The sequence below is a fragment of the Oxyura jamaicensis genome, chromosome Z (assembly GCF_011077185.1).
Source record: "Oxyura jamaicensis isolate SHBP4307 breed ruddy duck chromosome Z, BPBGC_Ojam_1.0, whole genome shotgun sequence".
In the NCBI taxonomy this organism is placed as follows: domain Eukaryota; kingdom Metazoa; phylum Chordata; class Aves; order Anseriformes; family Anatidae; genus Oxyura; species Oxyura jamaicensis.
In genome coordinates this window covers 34,641,257-34,666,847 of record NC_048926.1, presented here as the reverse complement: position 1 = coordinate 34,666,847, position 25,591 = coordinate 34,641,257, and the positions used below count along the sequence as shown (strand labels likewise).

Sequence of the window (25,591 nt, the reverse complement as noted above, 5' to 3'; positions counted from 1 at the left end):
AAAAAAAAAAAAAAAAAAAAAAAAAGCCTCATCTCTTTAATTTTCAATCAAGAGTGATTTAGAGTAAACTTGCAGAAATACGTTGATGCAAGTTACTGTTTTGAAAGACAAAATAAGAATATAATGCAATTCCACAAGGAATTGTACCTATAATCATTGGGAAGAAAATACAGGATTTAACCATAAGCATTTTAAGTACATGCCCACAAAGTATCGAATACAATAAAAGCATTCAGTTTTGGATATTATGATGTTTGTAACACAGGATTAACACTAATTTAATTCTTACATCAAGCAAATTAAGAAAAAAAAAAAAAAACAAATCTTCATTCCCTGACAGGTGAAGAAAATTCTCTTTTAATTTGTTTTGGTGAAACAGAACTGTCAGCAGGATGTACTCAGCAGTACTACACTAGACTAAAACATTCATGCTTCAAAACCTTTGTGTATGTTACAGTTGATGATACTTGTATTCAAAAACCGTGATTTGTACTTTTTCTGATTTACTGCAGTACAGATACTGTTCAAACAAACCTACAAACATAACCTTACAAACAAACAAAAAACACTAACAAACTTCTATTGAAATTGAAGCTAAGAGACAGTTCCAAAACATGCTAGAATGAGAACCAAACTACCACACAATGTGAAGGGAAATGATCATGATTGTTAAACCAAAATCACTTTTTAAAATTTAAACTTCAAGAAATGAGCCTCAAAACAACAGAGTGCACAAGTCCAAAAGTTCCGGTTCTGAGTGATACGGATTTGGTTTCTTTGAACTTCCTCAAACACCTCCTCAGAACGTGGCCATCTTTAAAACTCCTTTCAAGACACTGAACCATTCCATGCTGTAGATCCACACAGCACCTTCTTGTGCCTACTCTCTCGTTACGTGTAGTCTCATCTAGAACTGCTGTAATTTTAAGACATGAGGAGAGAAGATGCCTCTCAGATTGCCTATTTACATTCAATAACTTTTAATAATCACTTATGTCAGTTTGCAGGTTGAAATCTTACTTGAAATATGACTTACAAAACATAAAAGGGCTTCCCAAGTATGCAAGCCTTTCTTTCAAATATATTCACAGCCTTATCACTTTGGTACTTCTGGAAGTTTAATTTCCAACTTTAAATTACTTATGAGTATTTTTTTGAACCAAAGGTTATTTGGAGACTTTTGATCTCATGAGCAACAGAATCCCAAGTAATACATGTACAGTAAGATCTTGAGGTTCTGTAAAAATACAACTTAAATAGAGATGACCTAAAAAAAAAAATCGCCAAACTGACTATGATTATAACATTCTCAGCATGGTTCTTGCTAACTCTAAACATCAAAACTGTGCTGGGTACAGAGGTATCACATAAATAGAGTCTAACAGAATTCTCATCTACTTCAACACAGGCAAAATATCATGTTTAGGGTACTCTGACTTGGCACTTCAACATGTTGATGCTGCTGTAGAGTTTATCTTTGATTCCATTTCAATTTGCTGTTCTTATTCAGTACTCTCTACACATGAACACTTGCAGTATAAACCCTATGAATGGCCTGAAACTCAGTAGAAACTTTGTTTCATATGGATACAAATTTAAATTGCTGAAAACAGGGTGAGCCAAGAGGGCACCTGAAATTCAAACAAAACACTTGCTTTTGATTTAATGGCTAACCTCTGGTCTCAGTTATTATTTGTGGTCTGTAAGCTGTATCACATTCTCTCTGTCCTGCTACTTCCATTTACTCTTATAAATTATCCTTCATTTCTTTTAATATCCTTTATTCGATGACAGAATTCTTAGAACTTGGAAATCACAAGGTACCAATGAAATACTGAGGATAACAGCAACATAGAAGGAACAAGCGAGATCTTATATCAGTCCTTATTACTAAGAAATTAAAGAAGACAGTTAATAGCCGGGAATCAAGAGGTGACTTATCCAGGAACTGGCATTAAAATTTTCTATAGGCATATATAACATAACATTAATAATACTTATGTGAGGAGAGACTGAGAAAATTAGGTAATCTAGACAAAAGGCTCATTAAGGATCTACTTAAAGAGAGAACACAACAGGTACCTAAAATTAAGACTGCTATAATGTGTCATAATTGAGAGCATTTTCTTTCTCTGTCAGAAACCACAAGATAGCAACTAAAATAGATGAAAAACTCATTTTTTTTTCCAGATGCCTGTAATACTAGAAATTATAGATTTATATCTGGAATTCTAGATTCATATCATATAAAAGGCAGAAATTACATTCATTCATTCAGCAGTAGTAAAAACCCAGATTAACTGTGTCAGCTTTAGGGCCTTACTTAAGACAGTAATAGACTTTATAAAAAAATTAGTTTGATCTTCATTAAAATATTTCAGAACGGTGGAACAAGATAGCTAGGAATTTTTTAAATATTACTTCATTGGACGTTTTTAAGAACAAGTTAACCATGAATCTATTGGCATGGTATAGAAACAGTTTTTCTAACTCACAACAAAGCAGTTCAGATGATTTCTAGAAACATTTTTGAGCCTTCTATTTCCATGACTCCGTGTGCTGAAATGATAAATGTATCGTATCACCAATTAAAGAAAATTGGTATGTTCTACCAAGGCAGTTCTCCAAGAATTTGATAAAGAATAGTATCAAAATAGTATAAAAATAGCAATCATGTAAACATCATAGTTTATGCTTTTTTTTTTTCTTCTACTACAATATTTCTAAATTTACCTGTTTTGTTAACAACATCCTGTAATTCTGTGACAGAACTGATTATTGCCGCAAGGAGCTTAGAACTAGTAAACCAGCTGAGTGCTTCAACACAATCAATTTGTTCCTGTTTGTGTCCTGTGAAAGAAAATTGGAACTAGCAATAAAAACAAGTGACACAAGTAAGGCACAATCTTCAGCTCTTTCAGAAATTGACCAAACTAAGTATATAACTTTCAAACCAATTCTTCTTTCAGAACATTTTAGACTACATTAAGTACTCTTCAACAACTAGTAAAACAGAAAAGTAAATGGATCTTTGTCTTTGCAAAACATTTTTGATACCATTTGATCCTGTAGGGAGAAGGCATCTGGTAAAAGAAAGGAACAGAAAGACTAAATAATACTTAAAAGAAAAATGTAGACATCCTATACTAATATTTTATCTGAATCAAAATGCAATCTTTTTGCATTTTTAGTATGAAAAAATAATAAAAGTGATTAATAAAAGAAGGGGAATTATCTTTTTAGAAAAAGATAAGACACAAAAGATATGATAGCGCTTAATTCTGTAACACGTTAACACAAATTTCAGGGATACCAAATAGTATGAATTCACATGTGAAGCACTGAAAGAAAAGTTAAGAAAAGCTAAACAGACTAAGTCGTTCATTTTATGGGAAATTACATTTGTCAGGAAATCTAGAAACCTCAAATCCAGAAATGACATTTGTCACGATGTCATTACATTAGTCTTTCCACTTTATTATTAACATCTGTTATTCACTAACCATTTAATTTGACATAACACTTATAAAACAAGAAAACAATTAGCTTACTTGACGGATTACGCTTGCTTTTGGAGTCCCCTACACAAACTAGAATTCCGATGCCTTCTTTGAAACCATTTATCCAGGAGAACAGAGAACTAGAAGACTGAGATAAAACTCTAAGCCTGTTGGCTGCCAGAACTGCAATCACACCTCTTCGGAACACACGTATCATGCCTTTGAATTTTCTTTTCTTCATTTTAGATTCTTGCTTCTTTTCCTCTACACTAGAGAGAGCATGAACTAGAATCCTAATCTCCTGGTTAACTAATTCATAGATGTTGACCTGATCCTGGAGAAGGTGTCTTTGTGTAGACAGAGCACATGATCGGCCATAGAGAGGATACAGGGCACCTGCCAATAGTGCACATGCTGCCAGGAGAGATGAATGTTCCTTCTGAATCTGTGTTAATGTATTTTTCACATAAATATTTTCAAGGGCCAACTTCTCCCATCTTTTTTCAAGGACATAGATTGCTTCCTTGTTTTTCTCTGCTGTGTCTTCGTATTCCTGGGATAATAGCAGCAGGGGGAGAAGAAACATTAACTGAAAGTTATTATTTAAATTTAAAAAAAATTAAAATCATTTTACCTAAAAAAGTTGGGTTTTGTTGTTTGTTTGTTTGTTTGTTTAGATGGATGGAATTATAACAAATTGAAGGAACAAAAATTATCAGTCATGATTGTCAAAGCATGTCTCTTAGCAAAAAGTTACAGTACCAGATACATGTAAAAACTAACCAATGACATGCTGAAAATTTGCGCAATCTTCAGCTACAAACTTTAGATTTCTGAAGCTAATCCACTTCTGCAACAGTAGAACACAGAGGGTTCAACAGCACCTGGCTATCCACAATACAGTTTCATGAGTTCACTTAATAATAAGCAACTACATGCTCTAATTTCAGAAAAAAATATTGTTCAGAGCAGAAAAGAAATTTACTGTAAGAGATAGGAAAAAAAAAAAAAAAAAAAAAAAACAAGGAAAACTCTGGAAGATAAAACTAGACAGATTGGCAGCAGCTGGGAAAGGGGAATTAAAGGTGATCTCTTAATTACTTTGTAATCAACCCCCTACTTATATATTCACAGATTAATTAGGTCTCATACAGAACAGAGTTTTGAAGAGAATGGCGTAATTCATATATTTTTATGTTGACTACAGCCATCACAGATTTTTTCAACTTGCATAACTGTTGTGTTTTTTTTTCTCCCTTCTCTAAGCCCTAAAAGAGGGAAAGAGGGATGTTTGAAACAGTAAACCCAAATAGCTTAATGAAGACTCTAAAAAGCTAGGGAATACAAGGACTATGGTTATACCATGCAGATTAGGTGCTACTGATGACAGGCGTGTTCTTATACCAGAATCAAGGCAATATGCCATGGCCTCAGGTGCTTAGACTAGCTTCATGACACGTGAGAGTCCTCTGTCACTGAGCCACTTGATACTGTGTTTAACAGGATTCAGTGGTACATGGAGGTAAAAATTTTTAGACACTTCATAAAAATCCCATGAGCTAAAGTTAAACTTTTATGCTCCTGTTACAATACACGAACACATAAAGGTAGAGCAAGTGTAATGCTACATCAGTATGACAAATTAAAGAGATGATTACATCAAGTCTCAGCTGTCCCTCTTAGAGCTCTAAGCAGTTTTGTCAGAAATGGGACAGAGGTTATTCCTGTTGGTAGTGGACAATAGAGAAGTAAAGTGACATTTACCAGTCACGTTCCCGTGTATCAACTTTGGTACTGGACCTAAGCAAATGGGGATGGGGGCATCCTGACTTCTTCCTCCTTCACCCAATAAACACAAAAAGGGGAAAAATACATAAACTATCCCTAGAAAGGAAATAAAAAGATTCTGTACTTCTGTAAAAAGGTAGCCCATGTCAGCTCACAATGTCTTTGACCAAATAAATATTTAATTATTTTTGGAAAGAGAAAGCATTTCAACTGGACTAGGAAGACAAACAGAATAACAGCTCTCTCATGACCAAAGTTATACACATTGCTCTTTAAAACAAAGAAATAAAATACCAGCAGGTATACTTTACAGATGGTTTGACAATATTGATGTTGAGAGAAAAACATACTACAGTGTTTTGCATATAACCAGGTTATGTGTGTTAGTAAAATACTTCCAGTGATAAAGAAATATAGTAGGTAACTAAACTACTTAATTATAAAATGCAATTTACAGGCCTCATATGTCACTTAACTGCTCTAAAATTACATATGCACAAGTACAAATACTTTCAGAGCTACTGCATTATTTAGCATGCTTCATTTTTACAGAAAAAAAAAAAAAAAAAAAAGGAAGAAAAACTGATAGCATGACTGGAAGGAACTGAAAAGGTAAGCTGAATTTAGAAAACAACTTATGGTTTCTGGCCATTACGGGTGAAAGGCCAATATCTGAGTAAACAAACCTAAAGTATGATCCCTGCAGGGTTGTTGGGCAGCAATACTAACAATACTCTGGCTAATTAAAGCTTACAAAAAAGAAGCACCTTAGTGTTTAAATGTTTCAGGCTATATGGGAATATACAGAAGTGAACAAGACAGTGATTACAGAAATTAAAAACTAAATTGTAAGAAAATGCACCCTCTTATTTTTAGGGGCTGACTATCATTTCTGTATTTCTCTTCATTATTTCTAGTGTTTTCTTCAAAGCTTAAAAGCACAATTTTGAAAGGGAGAGAATTCTTCTCCTAAATGTTGGCAGATCAACTTCTTTGGGTGCTTGAGTTTTGAGAAATTCCTCACTGGGCTACTGAACTTGGTAGATTCCAACAATCCTTGACAAAAGAATGGATGTTACTAGCAACACAATTTTATCCTACTTCTTACACTTTATTTTGGCAAGAAAACAGAACTGGAAGCTAGAAATATAACAATGCTGACTTCAAAAAGTTTTCCTGTATTTCAGTTGGTTTATTTTCTGTGTTAAAACAACATTTTTGATACAATTGCAACATAACCACAGTCGTTAGGTAGTTTACCCACCTTGAAGTAAAAGCAAAGCTTTTTACACACACACGAAAAAGGCAAATAAAAGAAAAGCCCCTCAAGCATTTTTTTCTATTTCCGAAACCTTTTATTTTTCTGTTGAAAATAATAATTTAAAAGTAGTTACAGGATTTTTCTCTCACAACATGTATTTGCAGAACAAAACACTACTATTTTAAGTGGTTGCCACAAAGATGGGGACAGATTAATAACGTCTACATAATAAGCAAACAACACCTCATAGTTAAAATTCAGAGGACTTTTCCTATGAGACTCTGTACAGACAAAATAAATAATTTGTGTGAGTCTAAGGAACAGGCACTGTAACAGAATGGTACACTATAAAATCAAGGGGACTATGCTGCTTCTGCTACAAAAGGCAAGGAAAAAGGATATTCATTTTCAGGCCTGTTGACCATATATAGAGACTAGGAACAAAGAAAAGTGGTATCTATAGAGAGGCTTGTTTATTGCTGGTCTGCAATAAGGCCACTGTGGGAATTTCTGCCCCAGAGAAAAACTGCTTTCCAGTTACATTGTCCACCTGATAAACAATAACAGCTGTGAAGTAGAATCTGTTAATATCCATAGATCCTATCTTGGAGTCAGGGACCCTGAACACTACTAGCTGGGGACAAAAGCAGTGGCAGTTGTCATTGCTACTAAAACCTCTATATTGCAATGTCACATTTTAATAATATGGAAATCATTCAGAAATGCCCTGTTTCTCCACTTCACTCCTAAGAAACCAAAATACCAATCTCCACAATCCGTTACTTGTATTGCTGTGCAGTTAGAGTTCAGTTAACGTGATAAAATCATCAGCACAGATCTAAGACATGCTTGAACTGAAAGCCTTCTCTTTGCCTTCACATATGTTTCCTATGGAAACAAGGCTACAACATCAGTTTGTCTGCATAGCTCTGATCCATCACAGCAGTGAGTCTGCAGATTAATATGGCCAACAGACCCAAAATGCACTATGGAAAAGACAATCAAGTCTAATGAGAAACAAGCAGTCAGGATTAGAGCAGCCCTAATAGCAGACATCCATGGAGCTTATGGACCTCAAAAAGGTAAAAGTTTCATCTGGTATTTGTAGGTTCAATGTCAGTCATAAGGTAGAAATCCAGAGGAAATGAGACTGTCTTCTTCCAAGACTGACACTAAATGCTAAGGCAGACAAACTGGAACATGAGAAAGTACAAAGATAAGACCAGGTTTTGTTGAATGAACTCCTGTTTGAAGTTCAAAGTGTATACAGATGCTGCACTGCCTAGTTTCTACCGCTATCAGCTTGTAATCCTACATAACTTGTTTCAGAAAACATGTCCAGATATTTCTAAATTAGAAACCTAGTAGTCTTTTACAGCACATTGATGTAAAAAGTCTCTTTCAGAAGACATGCCTAATGCACAGCCTGCAAGAGACAGATATTTTCAGTGCATGCACGTGCTGGCTACAGTTGAGAAGAATGGCATGTTCAGCACCGTCCCAAAGCATAGTATAGTACTACACAGAACAAATTCTCCACAACACATTACAGTCTGAAAGAGATTACACAGACCTTTGTTTCACACAGTATCCAGAGCAGATAGAAATCTAAACTGCATAACCCCAGTACTTCTTTTTAAAATGAAAGGTCAATTTCAAAATTAATCTTCCTTATTTCACCATTCTTTTTGTTGATAATGATCTCATAACATGAAAGTACAGCATGCGGAAGTCACTATGAGTCTGGATGCCCGTTATGGGCACTCACGGGGATGTTTTTACTGTTGCTGACATCCAATGTGAACTGTAAATATTGAGCAGAAAACGTTTAAACGTTTAACAAAACATTTAACAAAAAACATTAAACGTTTTTTGGCCCATTTCCAAAAAATCACAATAAACTGCTTTGCCTGAAGAATACTTCATAAATGACTGATGACAGCTTTACACTTTTGAACCATTGCTCACCAAAGTATTTGTATATAAAGTCCTTTAACACTGCTGAAATCTACCACTGTAACTGCTAATTAGTTCTCAGGGTCTGAACAAATACACCTAAATTCATCCCTAGATGACACCAAACTGCTGTTATTCTACAAAGCCTTTGCAAAGCATGACACTAAAAACTAACTGCTGAACTACATAATTCCTAAATAAGTGATTTCAATCTTAAAGTTTTAGCATTCTTTCTCTCTCTCTCTCTCTCTATATATATATTAGCAACTTCTGGACAACCTTAAGTACTTAATTTCTGGAACATTTTAACAGGTAGTCACTTGTTTCCTATCCTAAGTGAATTCAATACTAGCAGTTATTTTAGTAGTGGTGTTTTTTTAAATTTTATTTTAAAGAGATAGTAAAGGTCCCTTCCAACCTCAACCATTCTGTGATTCTGTGTATAATTCCCAGATAACGTGAAATTGGTTAGGAGTTCAAACTACTGAAGTAGTCCATTAAATATTCACAAGGAAAAGAAATTCAAAGCACCATACCTGTGCCCTTGCATGAACTTCCCAAAGGAGACCTGAGTACTGCTGTTCCAGATACTTTTTTTGTTTCCGCCAACAGCTTTCCTGTTTGGCCATTCTGCTAAAAGCTTCTTCCTGGTGTTGCTGAAGCTCCTTCATAGCATAATACTTGTTCTTATAAACATATTCTAGGTGAGATATCTGCATGACAAGCATTTAAAAAGAATTTTTTTAATCTCTCGATACACTTTTGGACTTTAACTGTATGTATTAATTTAATTACAGAATCTTGCCCAGCATAAAATCTAAATTTCAATTTCTTCAACTTATTTAATAAAAGTAAAAAGCCTTTAATGACAGATTGTTTTCTTGAATCTTGCAAGACCTGTGGGAATAATAGCTTTTCTCTATTTTCAGTTTGTTCATCCCTATACCCCCATGAATATAACTGTTGCCTTCTGAACCTTAACTAGACATCCCTTACGCATTTTGAAAGAAGCACATTAGATCTTACACTGCTAAATTAGTAATCCAAGTATACCAGTCCTCTAGCAGTCTGCAAGGCCTTAAAGTAATGATGAAAAAACAGTCCTTAATTTTATGTTTTGTTTGATTGGAAAGCCAAGATATTACACATCTTATTATGAAAACAATTGTAAGAAGCTTTAGTGTACAGAATGTTTGTCTCAAAATAAGCTCATCAGTTTATAATGCGATTTCAACGAACATGAAGTGATTCACTCTGTGATTTAACTTTGCAGCTCCCATGCAAACCAAATGGAGGAATGAATTAAGCTAGCAACAATTTCTAAATACATGTGCATGCACTTTGTTGTGAAAGAGTATCAGCAATATACCTTCCAAATACATAACATCAAAACACGGGAGAAAAACTTTGTTTTCAAGAAGTGGGTACACCACAGGTAACAACACTGCCCCAAATCTGTGAAATGCTGGTAAGTACATGCCCAGAGCCCTAGAAACCTCACAATCAACCTCAATAACCATACTAAATTAAACTGTAAGAAAGAGTTTTGTGCACATGCACACAAAAACACTGCCAACAATGTTCAATCCCATCTCCTCCCTTCCATTCTCCTTCCTCTTCTACACTGAAATGAAAATAGAAATGTTGTCTTTCTGTCTAATCCAGAATTTATTCTAAACTATCCCTCTTTAGCAATTTTGATTGACTGCTGAGATTTTTTACTAAATGATGGAAGGAATCAAAATGATTCACTGTAAATAGCCCTGTCCCTTACATGAGCCAGAAAAGTGGTTACAATTCCAGCAGATGAAAAAGTTCTGAAAGAGTTTTTCCCTTCCTAGGCTCAATAACAAAACGTCAAGGCAGCCAAGATCTGGAATCATTCTAGTAGCCCATGTCAGCATAGGACTGACCCGATCAATGGAGTCAGAACATGAACTGAATGAAATTAAAGAGTGGTATATGTTAGTCAGCGGAACCAGTCTCAGTCTCTTCCTCCTAAAAATGCAGGGATTTCTGGGGAGAAGGGCCATGGAAGCTTATTAACATTAAGATCACTCAGAAAAGTACAGTTTCTCCCTGGAACGTATATTAAAATATGTTGACATGATTTATAAAAATAACTATTTTCTATTGTATTTCTGAATACAAATATTATAATCAAGAAATCATAATTAAACAAAAAATACATTGACATTTTTTTCAAATACTGTATCTGAATCTTAAACACATAATTTAAAGATGATGTTCCTGAAGCAAGTGCATTTTGTTTCTGTTTTATGCTAAAATAAAGACTCGCTTTATTAGTGTAAATGACTAAGTTCTTTGAATTGCTTCATCAGTAAGATTAATTTATTTTCTTTTAATTAGGTCCCTGTGGCTAATATTGGCTAGTACTATTAGCATGTCCTGCACAGAAAGCAGAGCTTAGAGACTTCATACAGACTTCAGTCACATTTACATGCCCACAGCAATGGCATCAAACTGAGTTGTAGACAAGCCATAATTAATGGTATTGAATTATTAACGTCCAAATTCTTTTTGAAATAAGATGAATGTCAGTCCTTTTTAATGATACTGTGATGTAGACAAATGTCACTGAATTTAATAGAGGTAGCTGGTGCCTAAGGACACTTACCTTCTCATTAGCCCTGTTGAGGTCTAAGATCAGGGCATCAACATTCTCCTGCAAGACTGCACAAAGCTCAGACCAAGAGAATCTATCTAGGATGCCTTCTGGTTGTTTTATAAGCACACAGCCAGCTACCAACCGCTGGTACAAGCCATGGAGGAAGGTTAGCTTCTCCTGAGACAAAAGAAAATGTAACTGTTATATGTGAACAGTGTTAGAATCCTACTAGGTGCATCACACTTGCAGTAATATGAGCTGCACACAACTAGGGAGGAAAAAAAAAAAATCACCAAGCTCATTGTCAATCTTTTGAAAAGCGATACTTCTAATATTTGCAGTCAACTATATTAAAGCCAGAGTAAGAATAAAATTTTTACAAACCTTGTCTGGTTATACACAGCATATACATACAGAAAGTCTGATCCTGCAATGCTCATAACCACCACCTAATAGAGATGCAATTTTAAGTGCTATTAGTAAATGCAATTTAATCATTCATGTTAACACTTTCAGGTACATTCAAACTGTACCCACCTCCAGTATCTGCACAGCACACAGAAAAGAGCGTGACAGGCTTAGCAGCACAAACCACTGTTCAAACAACTGACACTTCAATTCCTTCAAAAATTTCTTTAGCATGGAATATGTATAACCAGATAGCTAGACAAAACAGGCTTATGGCTTCATCAGCTGAATTTCACAAACCACATCTCATTCATTTAAAGTGACTTTAGTCAGTGGTATAATAAATTGATGCAAATTGTACATAATCTTTAGCATGCAATCAATAGCATGCAAAGGAAATTCCAGACTTCATCCTTCGAGTACAGCAACTTAGTAGCTTTCATTAAGAAAACAATAGAAAGCTGTACCTCAATAACCGCCAGAAACGGAGCCTTTATTCAAAGTCAATAAACCAGTGGAAAGGTTCCCACTGTTTGCCAGGGGCCCCTGTGAAGCTTTAAATCAAGAAATTGTGGATGACTAAGTTAAGGAACTATGGTCTTCCTGAGACCTTTCCATTGCACTAAGGTGCATTTTCTCACAATCATTTAATGGTATTTTAACTTCTTAAAAAAAATAATAATAAAAAAAAAAGTAGTTCAGTTTATTTTAACTTCATTTTTGGCAGATCTTCTATTTCCCCAAGGAAAATGCAGTGTGCCACCATCATAGCATTTTTGCTTGAGCTGTGATAAACCAAGGATGATAATTATCCATTTGGCATGAAAATAAGGGATCCCAAGACCCCAAATCACTTCACACATGTTGAACGCAACCACAGTGCTGTAGACATGCTGACTTTACAATATAACCAGGCTTCTAGTTTCCTTCACTTTAATCATTATCTGATGTGTGCATAACAATTCCAGCTGCTTCATGTGGACACTATTTAAATACCAGACTGCTAGAGAGGTGGAAAGAATGTTCCCTTTTTACTCAGTTGGCATCCAAATTTAAATTTGTGGAAGTAATGAGCTCAATATGCACAACAACAATGATAAAGAAAATCATTGCTATTGCTAATAAAGAGCTACTTTACTGGGGTGAAATAATAAACCAACAAAATTAACATTTGTAAACAAATACAAGGAGAGAGAGAGAACAGTTCTGAGATAAGATTTTTCTGAAGCAATTCCCACTTACAGCACACCACAATGAGCTAAAAGGTCACAAATCAGAATTTTTATTTTTTTTTTGTCAGTCATGCAAAATTGCCTCAATTCCACATTTGCTATCTATCAATGGCTATGTGAATCAGTAATTAACAACATGTGAAGATGATACTGTTGTAGGTTCCAACTGTAGAAAATTCCTGTTAACTTTCAGTTTAAAAGAAAGAAAAAATGTTCATTGAGCATATCTGTTTAAATAATTTCAGTTGTTCAAAAACTCAAAATACTGGAAGAGTTAAGATATTAGTTCCAATGCAGATGGAAGCAGAAACAATATATCCTGAGATCTTGTAGATATTAAATACATTTTTTAAAATACATATCTTAAAATCATATTTTGGGGATAAATCTGTTAAGTCTAAAGGTAACCGTCTGATGTATGTAAATGTACAAAGTAGAGATTAAATAAAGATTCTTTTTGACAGTCATCTTGTCTCTGGTAATACCTCCATATCCTTCTGGTAAGCCCTGGTAAGCTTCTGGATTTCATTTTCAGATTCTGTGGCACGTACTTTCTCCTCCTCCCAGTACTGCTGTACATTCTGTAGCTGCATTTTTAAAGCTCCTATTAAAGTCTCTTTGTCTGCACACTTAGTATGCAGATGATTTAACTCTTTATTGGCATCAGCCAGGTTATCCTGTGCTTCCTGTAGAACAGAGACACAGAACAGAAAGGTTGGTATGAACTTCATTGTGTAAAATGTCACCTTACTCCAGAGCTCTGCATCTGAGGAAGTAAACATTCACATTGCCACGTGTTCAGAAGACTCCAGGCTAATCTGACTGCATCTTGCCAATAATGGATTCTTAAAATTGACAATAGTCCTTTTCCACAGCTTAGAACTAGACAATATCAGAAATCCATCTCAGAAAGTTAAAAACTCCATGGTGCAATGACTTTTCTTTTTGAATTCAAAATCCAGTTTGTCTCCCCAAACGAGAATTCAAAAGTCATGAATGCAAATTATCCTCAACAGAGTGAATTGGTCTTTGAGACAGTGAAAAGATACATTATTTTCATAAGTAAATCTTCGATCCATTATAGCCAGGTTGGTGGACAACAGAGCAACTGTGAACCACTATATTCTTTATGTGCATGGAACAAAAATAATTTGAGGACTCCCTTTGGAGGTTTGACCATGAAAAGAAATTAATCATCAGAAATGGCCATAAAGATCATGTTACCAATACCAAATCTCACGAGATAAACAAATAATTTATTAAACTATCCCTTGTAAGACAGAAGATTGCTGGCATACACATGCTTACCTTTCCTACAAGCACTGGACTTCCAGAACTGCTAAAGTTTGTTAAAGGTCAAAACGAAAGCATTGTTTCTTTTTCATACAACCATAGCTGCTTATACAGGAAATCTAATAGGAAAGATGCTTCCAACTCATTGGACAATGACTTTTCTTCTTCTTATATTACAATATTAAAGCACAAATGTTTCTAGGCTGGACCTAGTTTTCAATCATTTATTAATTTTTATCACTGAAGATTTAAAGTGATTGCGTGTACACACGATCACTTTGTACGTACTGCATACAAAGCAGCACCATCTGTGTGCAGAAAATGCATTTTTTGCTTGAAGAGTACACATATCTGTTGCAATGGGGTCTGCAAAAAATAAAGCACTTATGCTTTAAAAAGACCTTGTAACAGAAGCAGAGACCATAAGTGTCCTGAACATAAACTAGTTAGTAAAGAAAGTTCAGATCAGATGAAGGGATATGATGTTCAAGTATAAATGAATATGAAGATTTAATGAATGCTGCAAAAATATCTCTGACTAAATTGAAGTGATGAAGCAGTATATCCCCTGCAAAACAATCTGAGAAACACTGGGAGTAGAGACATTCTATTTTGGCAGTAATATAATACACTGCCAGGAGGAGCATTAAGTTTCTCCCTTGGCCACTGATGTAACCAGACAGGACATTACAAAAGTGGTATGTTAGCAAAACAAACAAACAAACAAACAAACAAAAACCTTACTTATTCAGAAAGGTTTCTGAAGTGTATTGACCAGTTCCAGGTATATCTTACTGGTATACCTGATGCTTCATACATTTATTAACTTGTCTGTTTGGATAAACAAAAACTAAGGATGGATATTTTTAATAACATCTCCTTTCACATGAATAGAGGTAAACTTCTTTCGTAATTTTTAGTTTTCTTGAGAAAAGTGGATAGTTAGTTAAGAAAAAAACTACTGAAAGTCATCTTAACGTAAAACAATACTTTAAAATTGAAAAACAGATTTCAAATTATTTCAGAAGTGAAATCATTGAAATGCTCAGTTATGTAGACTCAGGTGGTAACCAGAATGAGATAAAATGACTTCACACAAGCTTGAAAGTTAACTAGTCTGCTCAACAGAATACAATGATTCAGAGACTTATTTAGATACAATGAAAAGGTAACTTAAATCCAGATGGATACTTTTTGCAGAACTTTCAAAATTGATGTTAAGTTCATGAAACCATACCTTCAGGTCTTGACTTAAAGCATACATTTTCTCTTTGGATATCTCAAGTTCTTTTGTCATCTTTCCACACAAAGCCTTCATTTTCCCAAGCTGTGAAAAACACGGAGGTCAAAAAGTCTCTTACGGAAGAGCTATATAATCACTTGAATATAAAGGAAGAATTCTGTATAATAAATTTGTTTTCGATTTCTTTGACAATATTTATACTCTCCATAATCTAAATAATGTGCTATTAAAAACAAACAAAAAAAAAAGCACTAAAAACTCTTTTATAGTGATTTACAATAAATAGCAGTGGCTAAAATCCCAAACTGAGCCCATCATTAACTTTCCCATCAACTCTCAAAATATTTGACAAAAACAAGGACTTTGAAGTGTGTTTGAAATGTAATAAATTCAGATTATGATTCAGGGAGTGGTTTGAGAAAACAAGCTTGCAAAGTCACTGGCCTTTCGCACAAAGTGTCCAGCTAAGAGAATAGTCTCTTGCTTTTTACTGAGTGCTGCACAGCAGTCAGATACCAAGAAGCAGCAGTAATGATCCAAAGAGAGACGTGTTGATTTGTCAACTTTTTAAGTTTTAGAAGCAACTACCTTAGTGGTCCATAATGACCACTAGGTGTACTAGCTTCATTTTCAGAAAAAAAAAAAAAAAAAAAGATAATAACACATTGCTATAATCTTTGTTGTTGGTTACCTTATGATAAGGTTAGTAACACATTCATCTGAAATAAACCATCAAATAGAGATGTACTACATTGAAGGCTACTGCTCACACCTGAGCATTCAGGAACAACTTTGAAGTAAAATATCCCATTTACAAAATTTACAATTTACTCTTATTTTTTTGTTGTTGTTGTTGTTCAACTTCAGATCAGGAGACCTGGCAGAAACCTCAGAAATAATTATGGTAAATTGCAGACTGCAATTGGAATATTTCCAGTCTTTTTATGGTTAGGAATGGTTTAGTAGCCGTTTCTCTCTCCCCAAGCATATTCTAGCCTTTGCACTAGAGCCTCTGCACATTCTGCACATAAAGTCAGAAGTTTATTCTCCATCAAAAACAAAACATGCATACAACTTTCAGTCACACAAACAAACTATATAATTTAATCTAGTCATTAACACAGTAAATTAAAGGTGACAAATTACAAGTTTACCACCATATTTCACATACCCACACAGGTGTACATGTATATTAATAATTCCATCAGTATGTGCGGTCTTGTTGGAAATCTCACTACAAAAATAACCACTACATAATTACTCAAAACTAAACCGTTACTGCTGTGTATTAAAACATCCTATTTTTATTGCACAGTGCCCTTCATAGTCCCTTTGAGCTTTATTGTATTATTACAAACAGTTTTATTACTATACGTATCTAATATACAAAAAAACAAAAGCAGTGTTATCTTTGGGGATGGGGTAATCAAGAAGGACAGAGCACTGCCCTTTCTGTGCACCATGAAGGTGCTCAGTGATCTCTGGCTCCGTATGACAACTTCAGGGTCAGTCACATGCAGTCCTACTGGGAAGTCTTGTGGCAGGTCATCAGTTGGTCCTGCTCTGCTTGCGATTTATTTTCCTTGACAGTTCATTCTTCTTTCTGTCAGAATACTCTCTTTGCTTTCTTAGCAGCCACCCCCTTGGTCTCCCCACTGCTGTCTCTGGCACAGTTTCACAACAAAGCACATCACTAAGCCAAAGCCTGCTGAGTCGACTTTTCAACTGTGCTGCACACCACGTGACACTCCTCCTCCCAAATAACAATTCACTGTGGGTAATATGTTCCTAGTTACTCTGCAGCTTCCAGACTTGGGTCTCAGAAGAGTTTCATAATGACTATACACGTTGGCTCTCTTATCTCACTGGGAGAGACCTAACAGTGCTTGCTGTTTACAAAAGTATAATTGTTTCCATGGTCACTTATTTTTGCGCCCACTGAACAAACTCAAAGGTCTTCCAGGAGACCGTGCTTTTTCCTGTAAGAGGGGCAAAGCTGATATACTTTTTTTTTTTTTTTTTTTTTAATATTGTGAATGCCTAGCTAAACTATGCATTTGTCAAAACAAAAGACAAAACCTAGCAATGAAAAAACATTACTGGCATTTTTACAGTCTTACTACACCTTGGTCTTCTGTATTTGCCAATTTTATCCAAAGATAAGCTAATTAAAATTTTGTACAGAAAAGCTTTAACAAAGTGTAGTTAACTTCTCTCTACAGCCTTTAAAGCTACAAATTCATAAAACATTTAAACCCAAGAGGATTAATTTAATCACATTAGCAATACAAATGAGAAAATAAATGCAAGATTGTGACTTTCAGACAGTAAAATGAAAGATCTGTAGAACTGCACGAAAAGCATTTTTTTTTCAAGGCTAAGACTCCCAAAATTGAAATGTATCAATTGCCATCTTAGGTATCTTAAGGAAAGTACTGTCAAGGTACTATTTTACTTGAAAAGACTGCAAAATGCCATCAAAAAATACAGACTTCATCATAAACATGTTCATTTCAGAAAATTACGCCACTTTTTAAATATACAAGGGAATGCATATTTGCATATCTGATACCAGTAACTGCTGAGTCTTAAATGGTATTTGGGAGTACTGTAATATACACTGCCCACACTCTTACATCTTGTCTTCTTTTAACAGAAATCTAGATACGGAAGACCTATTTCCATGAACAATTACTGAAAATAATAAGCCCAACAGCTTAAAAAAAAAAAAAAAAGTGGGAAAAAAAACACTCTTTTCCCTGTCCCCCCAAATATAAGTGAAACTTTACCCCAGGGCAAGCTTTGAGAAATAGTAGCGACAGAGGCTATTTCTTTTCGTATATGTGAAGCTGTCAGCTCAACATTCCCTCTCTTCTGACCTTTGTTACAAGCAAAGCGTATGTACTGCTGCAGGCTGAAGGCAATACATATAGAGCCAAACAGTGCAAGTGTTACCTCATTAGACGTATCTTCCAGCTTGTTCTGGTAAGCTGTCAAGGTACAACTCAAAGTCTCAAGGACAGAGAAGCTTGAAGGTTTATCTTTGTCCTTACAAGTGCCTAAAGAAAAATAGAGAATGAAAATTAAGCCCATAAAGCCACAAAGAGAAAACTACTCACACTGGATGAGAAATATTAAAATTAGTTAGGACTTCAGTGACAATACAAAACACTGAACAGCAGCGTTGCTTTCCACAAAAGATAGAGCTGAATAGCCATACTTTCATAGCAAATACAGCTGAAAGACATTTGTATAAAAGTTTTAATACAAGATACAGGACTGTAAATTCTGGGTTACATTTTTACCTAATATGTTTGGTATGCAGTTCATATATAATTTCCACAGTGGTCAAAACTGTGTCATTCAGTCAGACCAGCCAACATTAAAAGCATACAATAACACGCTTTGAAAAACACATTGCCTGAAAGTTAAGCATGTTACACTTTTCTTGACATTATTTTGCTGTTGTGACTAAGCATGCATATTATAATGTAGTACTTCATTTACTCAAAGCTTTACTGAGCCAAAGATCACATGACTATATTATGCTTGGAGAGGTCTTAAAAACCTTTTAAATGATCTTGAATTTCATTCCAAAGGAAATAATAATAATAAAAAAATTATTATCTGTCTGCAGAGTCCTACATAATGTTTCAATTATAAATCTTCAAGCTGATATATCCCTTATATACACACTATACTTATTTATTAAACCTTTAGATGGAGACTTCTGATCTGGTTGCCTTAATTAGGGACATATGAACAAGTCTGAACATTCCAAAGCCTGTAGCACAATGTGCTAAGAAAGCAAAACAACCCTATATTGATCAAGAGGTCACAAGATGTCAGCTGATATTAAATTTCCAAGAAAAACGTACTAGTTTTTTCTGGTGTTACAGCAAAATAGCAAGTTATTGACAGATTCCTCTACTCAGCTTTGTTTATATTAGTATGCAACTTTTATAAATCCATTTTGTAACAAATGATAACATCACCTTTTCCTCAAGCGTTAAAGATAAGAATGTACAGGGCTTCTCCCTATTACCCACTGCAGGAATATTTTGAAGTGATCCTATTGTACAGGAAAAAAAAAAAAAAAAAAAAAAAAAAAAAAAAAAAGGCACTATTCTTCTACACTTCTAGCTCAAAAAAATTGAGTAATATTCAATTATCATCAATTTTCCCAGGGTGGCTCACAAAGTCAAATCAGATACTAAACACTAAGTCTTTTCATCAGGTCAGTCACTATCCTGAATGAAATTTTGTCAGTCAGAGAAGGTGCGCTTACAGACTTCAGACTTCAAAGTTGTTGGATTTATTTTTTTTAAAGAATCCTGTGGTTAATATTACCTAATTAGTGTGATATTCTAAAAGATTAGATTTATCCTGTATGCCACACATAACACACTATTGTTAGTGGAAAACCTGCACACACATGCAAGTTAGAAAATACTGCCAACAGCCATTCTGAAAATTAAGTTTTAAATTAATTACTGACTTCTTTCCCAGCCCTTCAATGCCAGAAAGCATAGAGTATGGCTAAGTACTATTCAGATTAGACACTAACTTTTCTACTCAACTTGCTGGCCAGCTGTTTCTGTCAAAGTTACGCCTAGAAAAACCAATGCAGTTTTGTAAATTTATTTTCTGTCTCAGGACTCAGGGCATAATCTACCCTACAGCATAAAAGTGAACTTAGAAAGAATGCACATAAAAGTGAATTTAGTAATAAAGCACATCTCTAGGACAGAATGCTGCTCTGTCTTATCAGGGACCTCCAGTAGACAGCTATTTTCCACAGTTTCTAACCATCTACAGAGTCAGGGAAATGCAAAATCTTCTCAATGGGAGTCCAGTGCCCTGACTCCAAGCTCTGAGTCCTAGAACTGTCCCAGATGGCAATTTATTACACTTACAATCATCCTCAGAAAAAATCATAAAATCTGACCTTTTGAGAGAAGTTCAGATTTTAGATATAAGTAACAGATCTGTAACACCTTACAATACTGCTGTTTTACCACAGCTAGAGTTAAGGATGCACAGGACTCCAGTGCTGTCTTTTCAATTACAAAAGCAATTTCTTGCTATTACCTGTTGTAGGAACACTTTGCAGTGAACTTCTTGCACAGGAAAATTTAAAAATAATAAAAAATAATGAAAAATAAAATTAAAAAAAAATGTACTGTTCTTCCCTACTTCTAGCTCCAAAGAAGCTGTAACACACAGTTATCATCAATTTTAAAAAATAGCCATTAAGTCCATATACCAGTTGTCTTCCAACCCATATTTTTCATCAAGCTGTCTAAATAATGTATCTTCATTTCTGAAATCCCAACCTGCAATGCTGTCCCTAAAACATGCCTTTGAACTGTCTTAATTTACATCATGGTTGCCAAGAAGAGACTTTTGCCAGTAAACTTTCCATCCTGGCATTCTTTGCCTTTGCTGCAACCTTATTTTCTAGGCAGCCCAGCTTGCCAACAGAAATACCAGATTCCACCTTCCTGCATTCGCTGAAAACAAGCCTACAGCTTTAATACCGGCCAAATGTTGTCTGTTTCCATACAGCTATGCAGGAGACATGCAACATAATCCAAATGGCACTGTCTTGCTGGAGAGGCCCTACTTCAGCAATGAGGGGAAAAACAATACTTGAAGCGTTTGCCCAGTATCACCTAAGAGTTTTGGGGAAAAATCTGGGGAAAATGCCAGGTTTAACATAACTCTGACAGGAGGTAAAAAGATGAATAAACTACTCTTTCAGTCTTTCTACTGATTTAAACAGCTAAAACTCATCTCTTTATACTCAATTCACAATTTTTTTTATGTTTTTTTCTTAAAATGAAGACAAATTTATCTGAGCACACACCCTACAGGTGAGTAACTGCAAAATATGACAAACTGAATATGAACAAACTGAAATCATGCAAATTGGCCAATAACAGTAACAATGCTGTGGAATACTTATAAAGGTCACTTAAAAAGAGAAAGATGTTGATTGTGTTTCTTAGTTTGGAATGTATAAAGATATATATATATATTTTTTATTTCTTTTAATCTGACAAATATAAAGTCTTCTTCTCTTTTTCCTGGATAGCTCCAAAAGCACAGCAACTATCAGCACCTAAATGTAGGGTCTAGAGCCTTTGTATTGACAGATTTTTAAGGAAAATTTTTGACCACCGGAGTTGAAAGTCTAAAGAAAAAAGAATCAAAACAAGGAAGACTGTCCAGTCAACTGTGGCTCATGTACCATCAGTTCCCTGCTTCTGCTAATTAAACTATGAAGATTTACCGATGATTTTGACTTTTACTGGCATCAAGGCATTTCCTTTTCAAATAAGACATTTTTTTTTGAAAAATGATATTGTTAGACAATATTCCTAAGAATAACACATTAAGCTGAGAGCATTAAAAATGTTACGTTTCACACCTAAAAGCATACTGAATATGTAGAACAAATTTATTTGTCAACATCCACTTCAGTATTAGAGATGAAGACTCAATCTACAGCAGTGCTAAATTTGACTTTCTGCCTCAGCTAAGCCTCTACAGAGACACTGAAGCTTAAAAAAAGATCCCTTTAAATAAAATCTTTCGAAGTTTACTTCAAACAACAAAAGCAAATTAATACTGATGTTACCAAATCCCTAGTAAGATAGAAACAGGTCAAAGCTGTTCTCTGCAAGGTTTATCACTAGGGAGAACAGAAAACCTACCCAAAAGACAATTACTGCTTTGGAACTACACTTTGGCAGCAGCATCCAGCTCTCACCAGAACTGCAGTATCCCCTCTGGGCATGTGGAACTTTGCAAGATTGAGGAAAACATACAGATTTGAAGAGCTTTTCAGTCTGACATATTTGCAGTAAACCTATAGGTATTACCCACAGGAATTACACTTACGATTACAGAATAAGACTGATACCAGCTCCCAGATAAGTTATATAGCCCATATGAAGAAATCAATTTATCACATATTCAAGGCTAGGCCTTTGAGAACAACAGAATTCCTAGGAAGTTCCTTTACTCTATTTTAACAGTACTAGGCCTTAAAAAAATCTTAATTTTTATGTGCATCTTTCCTTAAAGAAGTTATACCACCTTTTATGTCTATTGTTGTTAAACATTGCAGAAACTCGTCATCACAATTCAAATCAAATAAATTAATTTGCCCTTTAAGAAACTTTTGACCTGTTTTGTTTTCTTTTGTTTTGTTTTGGTTGTTGTTGTTTTTTCCAGTTTATTTGCTCTGTAAATTGGAAGCTTTTTGTGTCTAGCATATGGCTCTCTAGCAGGAATCACATAGATTTTTTTTTATACATAGCTTTAAATAAAGATTTCAAATGAAAAAAGTGTATTGTTTTCACCCGTTAAAAAAGATCACAAGCTTTTATGTTAAAATTCTGTTAGCCACAATTTCAAGTGTTTATGCACACAGTAGTTTGTTGACTGACAACTACTAACTTGCAATTCATTATAATTAGAACAGAAAAATAATTGTATTAGATCAAACGAATGCAATACAATACTAGTGCACACTCAACAGCAAAAAGTATTGTGTTATATCATGTGTCCTACACAACCTTTTTGAATATATGACCTTTAAGTTGCTGAAGGTTGCCTGAGAATTTGGCTCAGTTCAGGCAAAACATCTGTTCCCTTTGCAGGTATACTGTAAGGACTTTTTTCTCAGTTGGATTTAGAGCACAGCAAGTGAGCCCTTTTCTGACCGATCATATACACCCCAGCATTTGTAAATCAAACTCTGGGCTGACAACAGCAGGTCCACATTCCGTCACCCTTTCTCAGCTAGGAAGGCCATTTGACTGCTGTGAGAACTGCTCTTATCATGTCATCAAATCAAAGCATGTTGAGAAGAGGGAATGCAAGAGGCATCTGCAGAATTCCCACAATGTAGTGACTTTGGAACATTGACAGATGCATCTGTCATTTTATACCTTCAACTAACCTGCTGTCCGCTGGTCTGACATAGCAAAGCTGTCCAAGAGTAACTCCAGCTCTCTCATGTTGTTTTCATACGTCTCTGTTAGAAAGATCTGGCGTTTCTTGGCCTTTATTTGACAGGAGAGACAGACAGGAAAAGAGGGGGGAAAAGAAATCCATTAGAATAGTAAACATAAGGAATACAGATCATTTTTATTTTTATTGCCTTTTACATTTAGATTCGTATTATACTTTTAACACTTATTTTCCTGAGTCAAATGATCTAATGCTACAAATAAGTAACAGGGTTTCATGGAAACTTGAAACACTTTTAAAATAGAAGCAAAGGCTTCAGGTAGTCAAAATAAAAATAAAAATTGGTCTTGAAGATCTTCTGCTTTAAAAATATCATAACAAACGATGATTAACTGCTGCCCATGAAGCAATATGCAAGCAATGAAATCTATTGTTATACCCTACAAGGGCATCCAGAAAGACACCAAACTACTGGCAGACAGTCCAGAAATTCATGATTTGGCACTCTGTCAAATCCCACACCTATTCTCATTGCAAACCTGCCTACTTCAATTGTTAGTATCTTCCAAGCTTGATAGTTATTTCCTCAACCTCAAAAACTTCTCCCTATGAAAGGAATGTAAAGCAGCAGAGCCTTTCAGCTTCTAGCATTGAATTTTCTTAAAGAAAGCTGTTAAGTGCAGCCTATTGTTCGAATTAAGACACACTTTTTATATTGAGGGTAGGATGGTATAGTATCAGAGTTTTTAATCAATGCAATAATATAGACTGTATCAAATCATTCTTTCAATTTATATCCAATATTAAAAGTTGCAGCTTTCAAAGACTGCTATTACAGATGCATCTGTAATTCTAGGCAAGATTAATATCCTGTTGGATATATGTAGCTCTGACTTCTCAAGAGAAAAGTATAATTTTAGATGATCATTGACAAAGTGTGTTACAACTCACAAGTTTGAAAAAATCAAGACGAAACTAGATTTAAATATTTTTTCATAATTTTCTTATAACAAGGTTTATGTTCAAAGATGTTATGTTCAAACTGATTATTTTTAATTACTCAATTTATTTTTATTCTAAATTCTAATACCTATTTGACTAATTTCCACTTCTACTTTGTTATGGATGTTTACCCTATCTGCACTGAGAAAAATTCTACTGTTTTCTAGCATATCTATAAGCCATTGCTTTAATTATGCTTCACTGAACATGTAAAGACCCAGTCAATTTCTCAAGTGTGGGAAACATCCTCCCTAAGAAAACTGCTACTGCTACATACTGGTAGAGTATAACTGGCAGGCAAAAAAAAAAAAAAAAAAAAAAAAAAAGGACTTATTTAATTCTCTGCAGTGTTCTTCACTACTCAGTTTAAATATTTTATAAATTTGCTTTACTCTTTCAATTTTAATTATATGTACTGTATATCAACTAATATATTATTCATGTGTGTATTTCAATGTTAGGTCCCCTGTAGTATTTACATGCCTTTCCTTGTGTGAAAGTTTGTACTAAACTTCATAATAAATTTCCAAACCACTTCTATGTATTTAAAAATAAGAGAGTTTTAATTCTTAGTCTATAAAATTTTCTATGTAGAGAGAAATTGTATTTGCTGAAATCCAGTAAAAATAGTTTACAGGATGCAAATATATTAAATTCATTACTGTCCTGTACTGACATAATCTCAAAGACCTCACATATTACAAATAAGTTAACAACATGATCAGCATCATCATAGAATAAATACTCTTTTTTACATAAAGCACTCCAGCACAGACGAGAGCAAACTAAACCTTCCCAGAAAAAAAACATGAAAAATTAAAATGTGAGATTTTTTTTTCTCTCTCCTAATCCATTTTTTTCATTTGGATTAGTTAATTTACCACAATTTAAACAGTATATTGCAGTTTATTTAGTCTTCACTACTGCTCTGTGCTTTATTTGCTAACTACATCCATACTCTCTAAACCAATTTCAGTCTCTGTTTTTCAAGAGCAATAAAGATCAAAGGGAAATTCTTTATACTAGCCAGTTTCTCCACACTTCTGCTGCAAAAAAACTGTATCCTTCCTTTCTAACTCCCATTTTCAATCACTCTCTCCCATTATTAGAAATGAACAGAAATACTGTGAACTACAGTGTAGGAAATCCAGCCACTAGATAAGAGCACAAAAGGGTCTGAACATATCGATCTAACTTCTTATGTCTCACTGACAGGTATCTAATAAGAATGCGTAGAGTCATAAAATCATGGAATAATTTAAGCTGACAGGATCTCTGGAGGTCATCTGGTCCCAC

General features: G+C 34.6%; 1 protein-coding gene across 9 annotated transcripts in view; it reads right to left on the bottom strand.

Annotated features, from left to right (window-relative positions):
* CCDC171 (coiled-coil domain containing 171) overlaps positions 1-25,591 on the bottom strand; it is a 167,732-nt gene that overhangs the window by 95,243 nt on the left and 46,898 nt on the right. For 8 of the 9 annotated variants that reach the window (XM_035310888.1, XM_035310892.1, XM_035310890.1 and 5 more), the window contains exons 7-14: positions 23,283-23,385; positions 18,266-18,369; positions 15,305-15,394; positions 13,260-13,460; positions 11,144-11,311; positions 9,042-9,218; positions 3,552-4,053; positions 2,734-2,850 (exon numbers count right to left, since the gene is read on the bottom strand). In XM_035310888.1, the coding sequence (XP_035166779.1) occupies positions 2,734-2,850; positions 3,552-4,053; positions 9,042-9,218; positions 11,144-11,311; positions 13,260-13,460; positions 15,305-15,394; positions 18,266-18,369; positions 23,283-23,385 (1,462 nt within the window). The remainder of the gene's footprint in view (positions 1-2,733; positions 2,851-3,551; positions 4,054-9,041; positions 9,219-11,143; positions 11,312-13,259; positions 13,461-15,304; positions 15,395-18,265; positions 18,370-23,282; positions 23,386-25,591) is intronic. The other variant, XM_035310894.1, reaches the window with a different exon arrangement.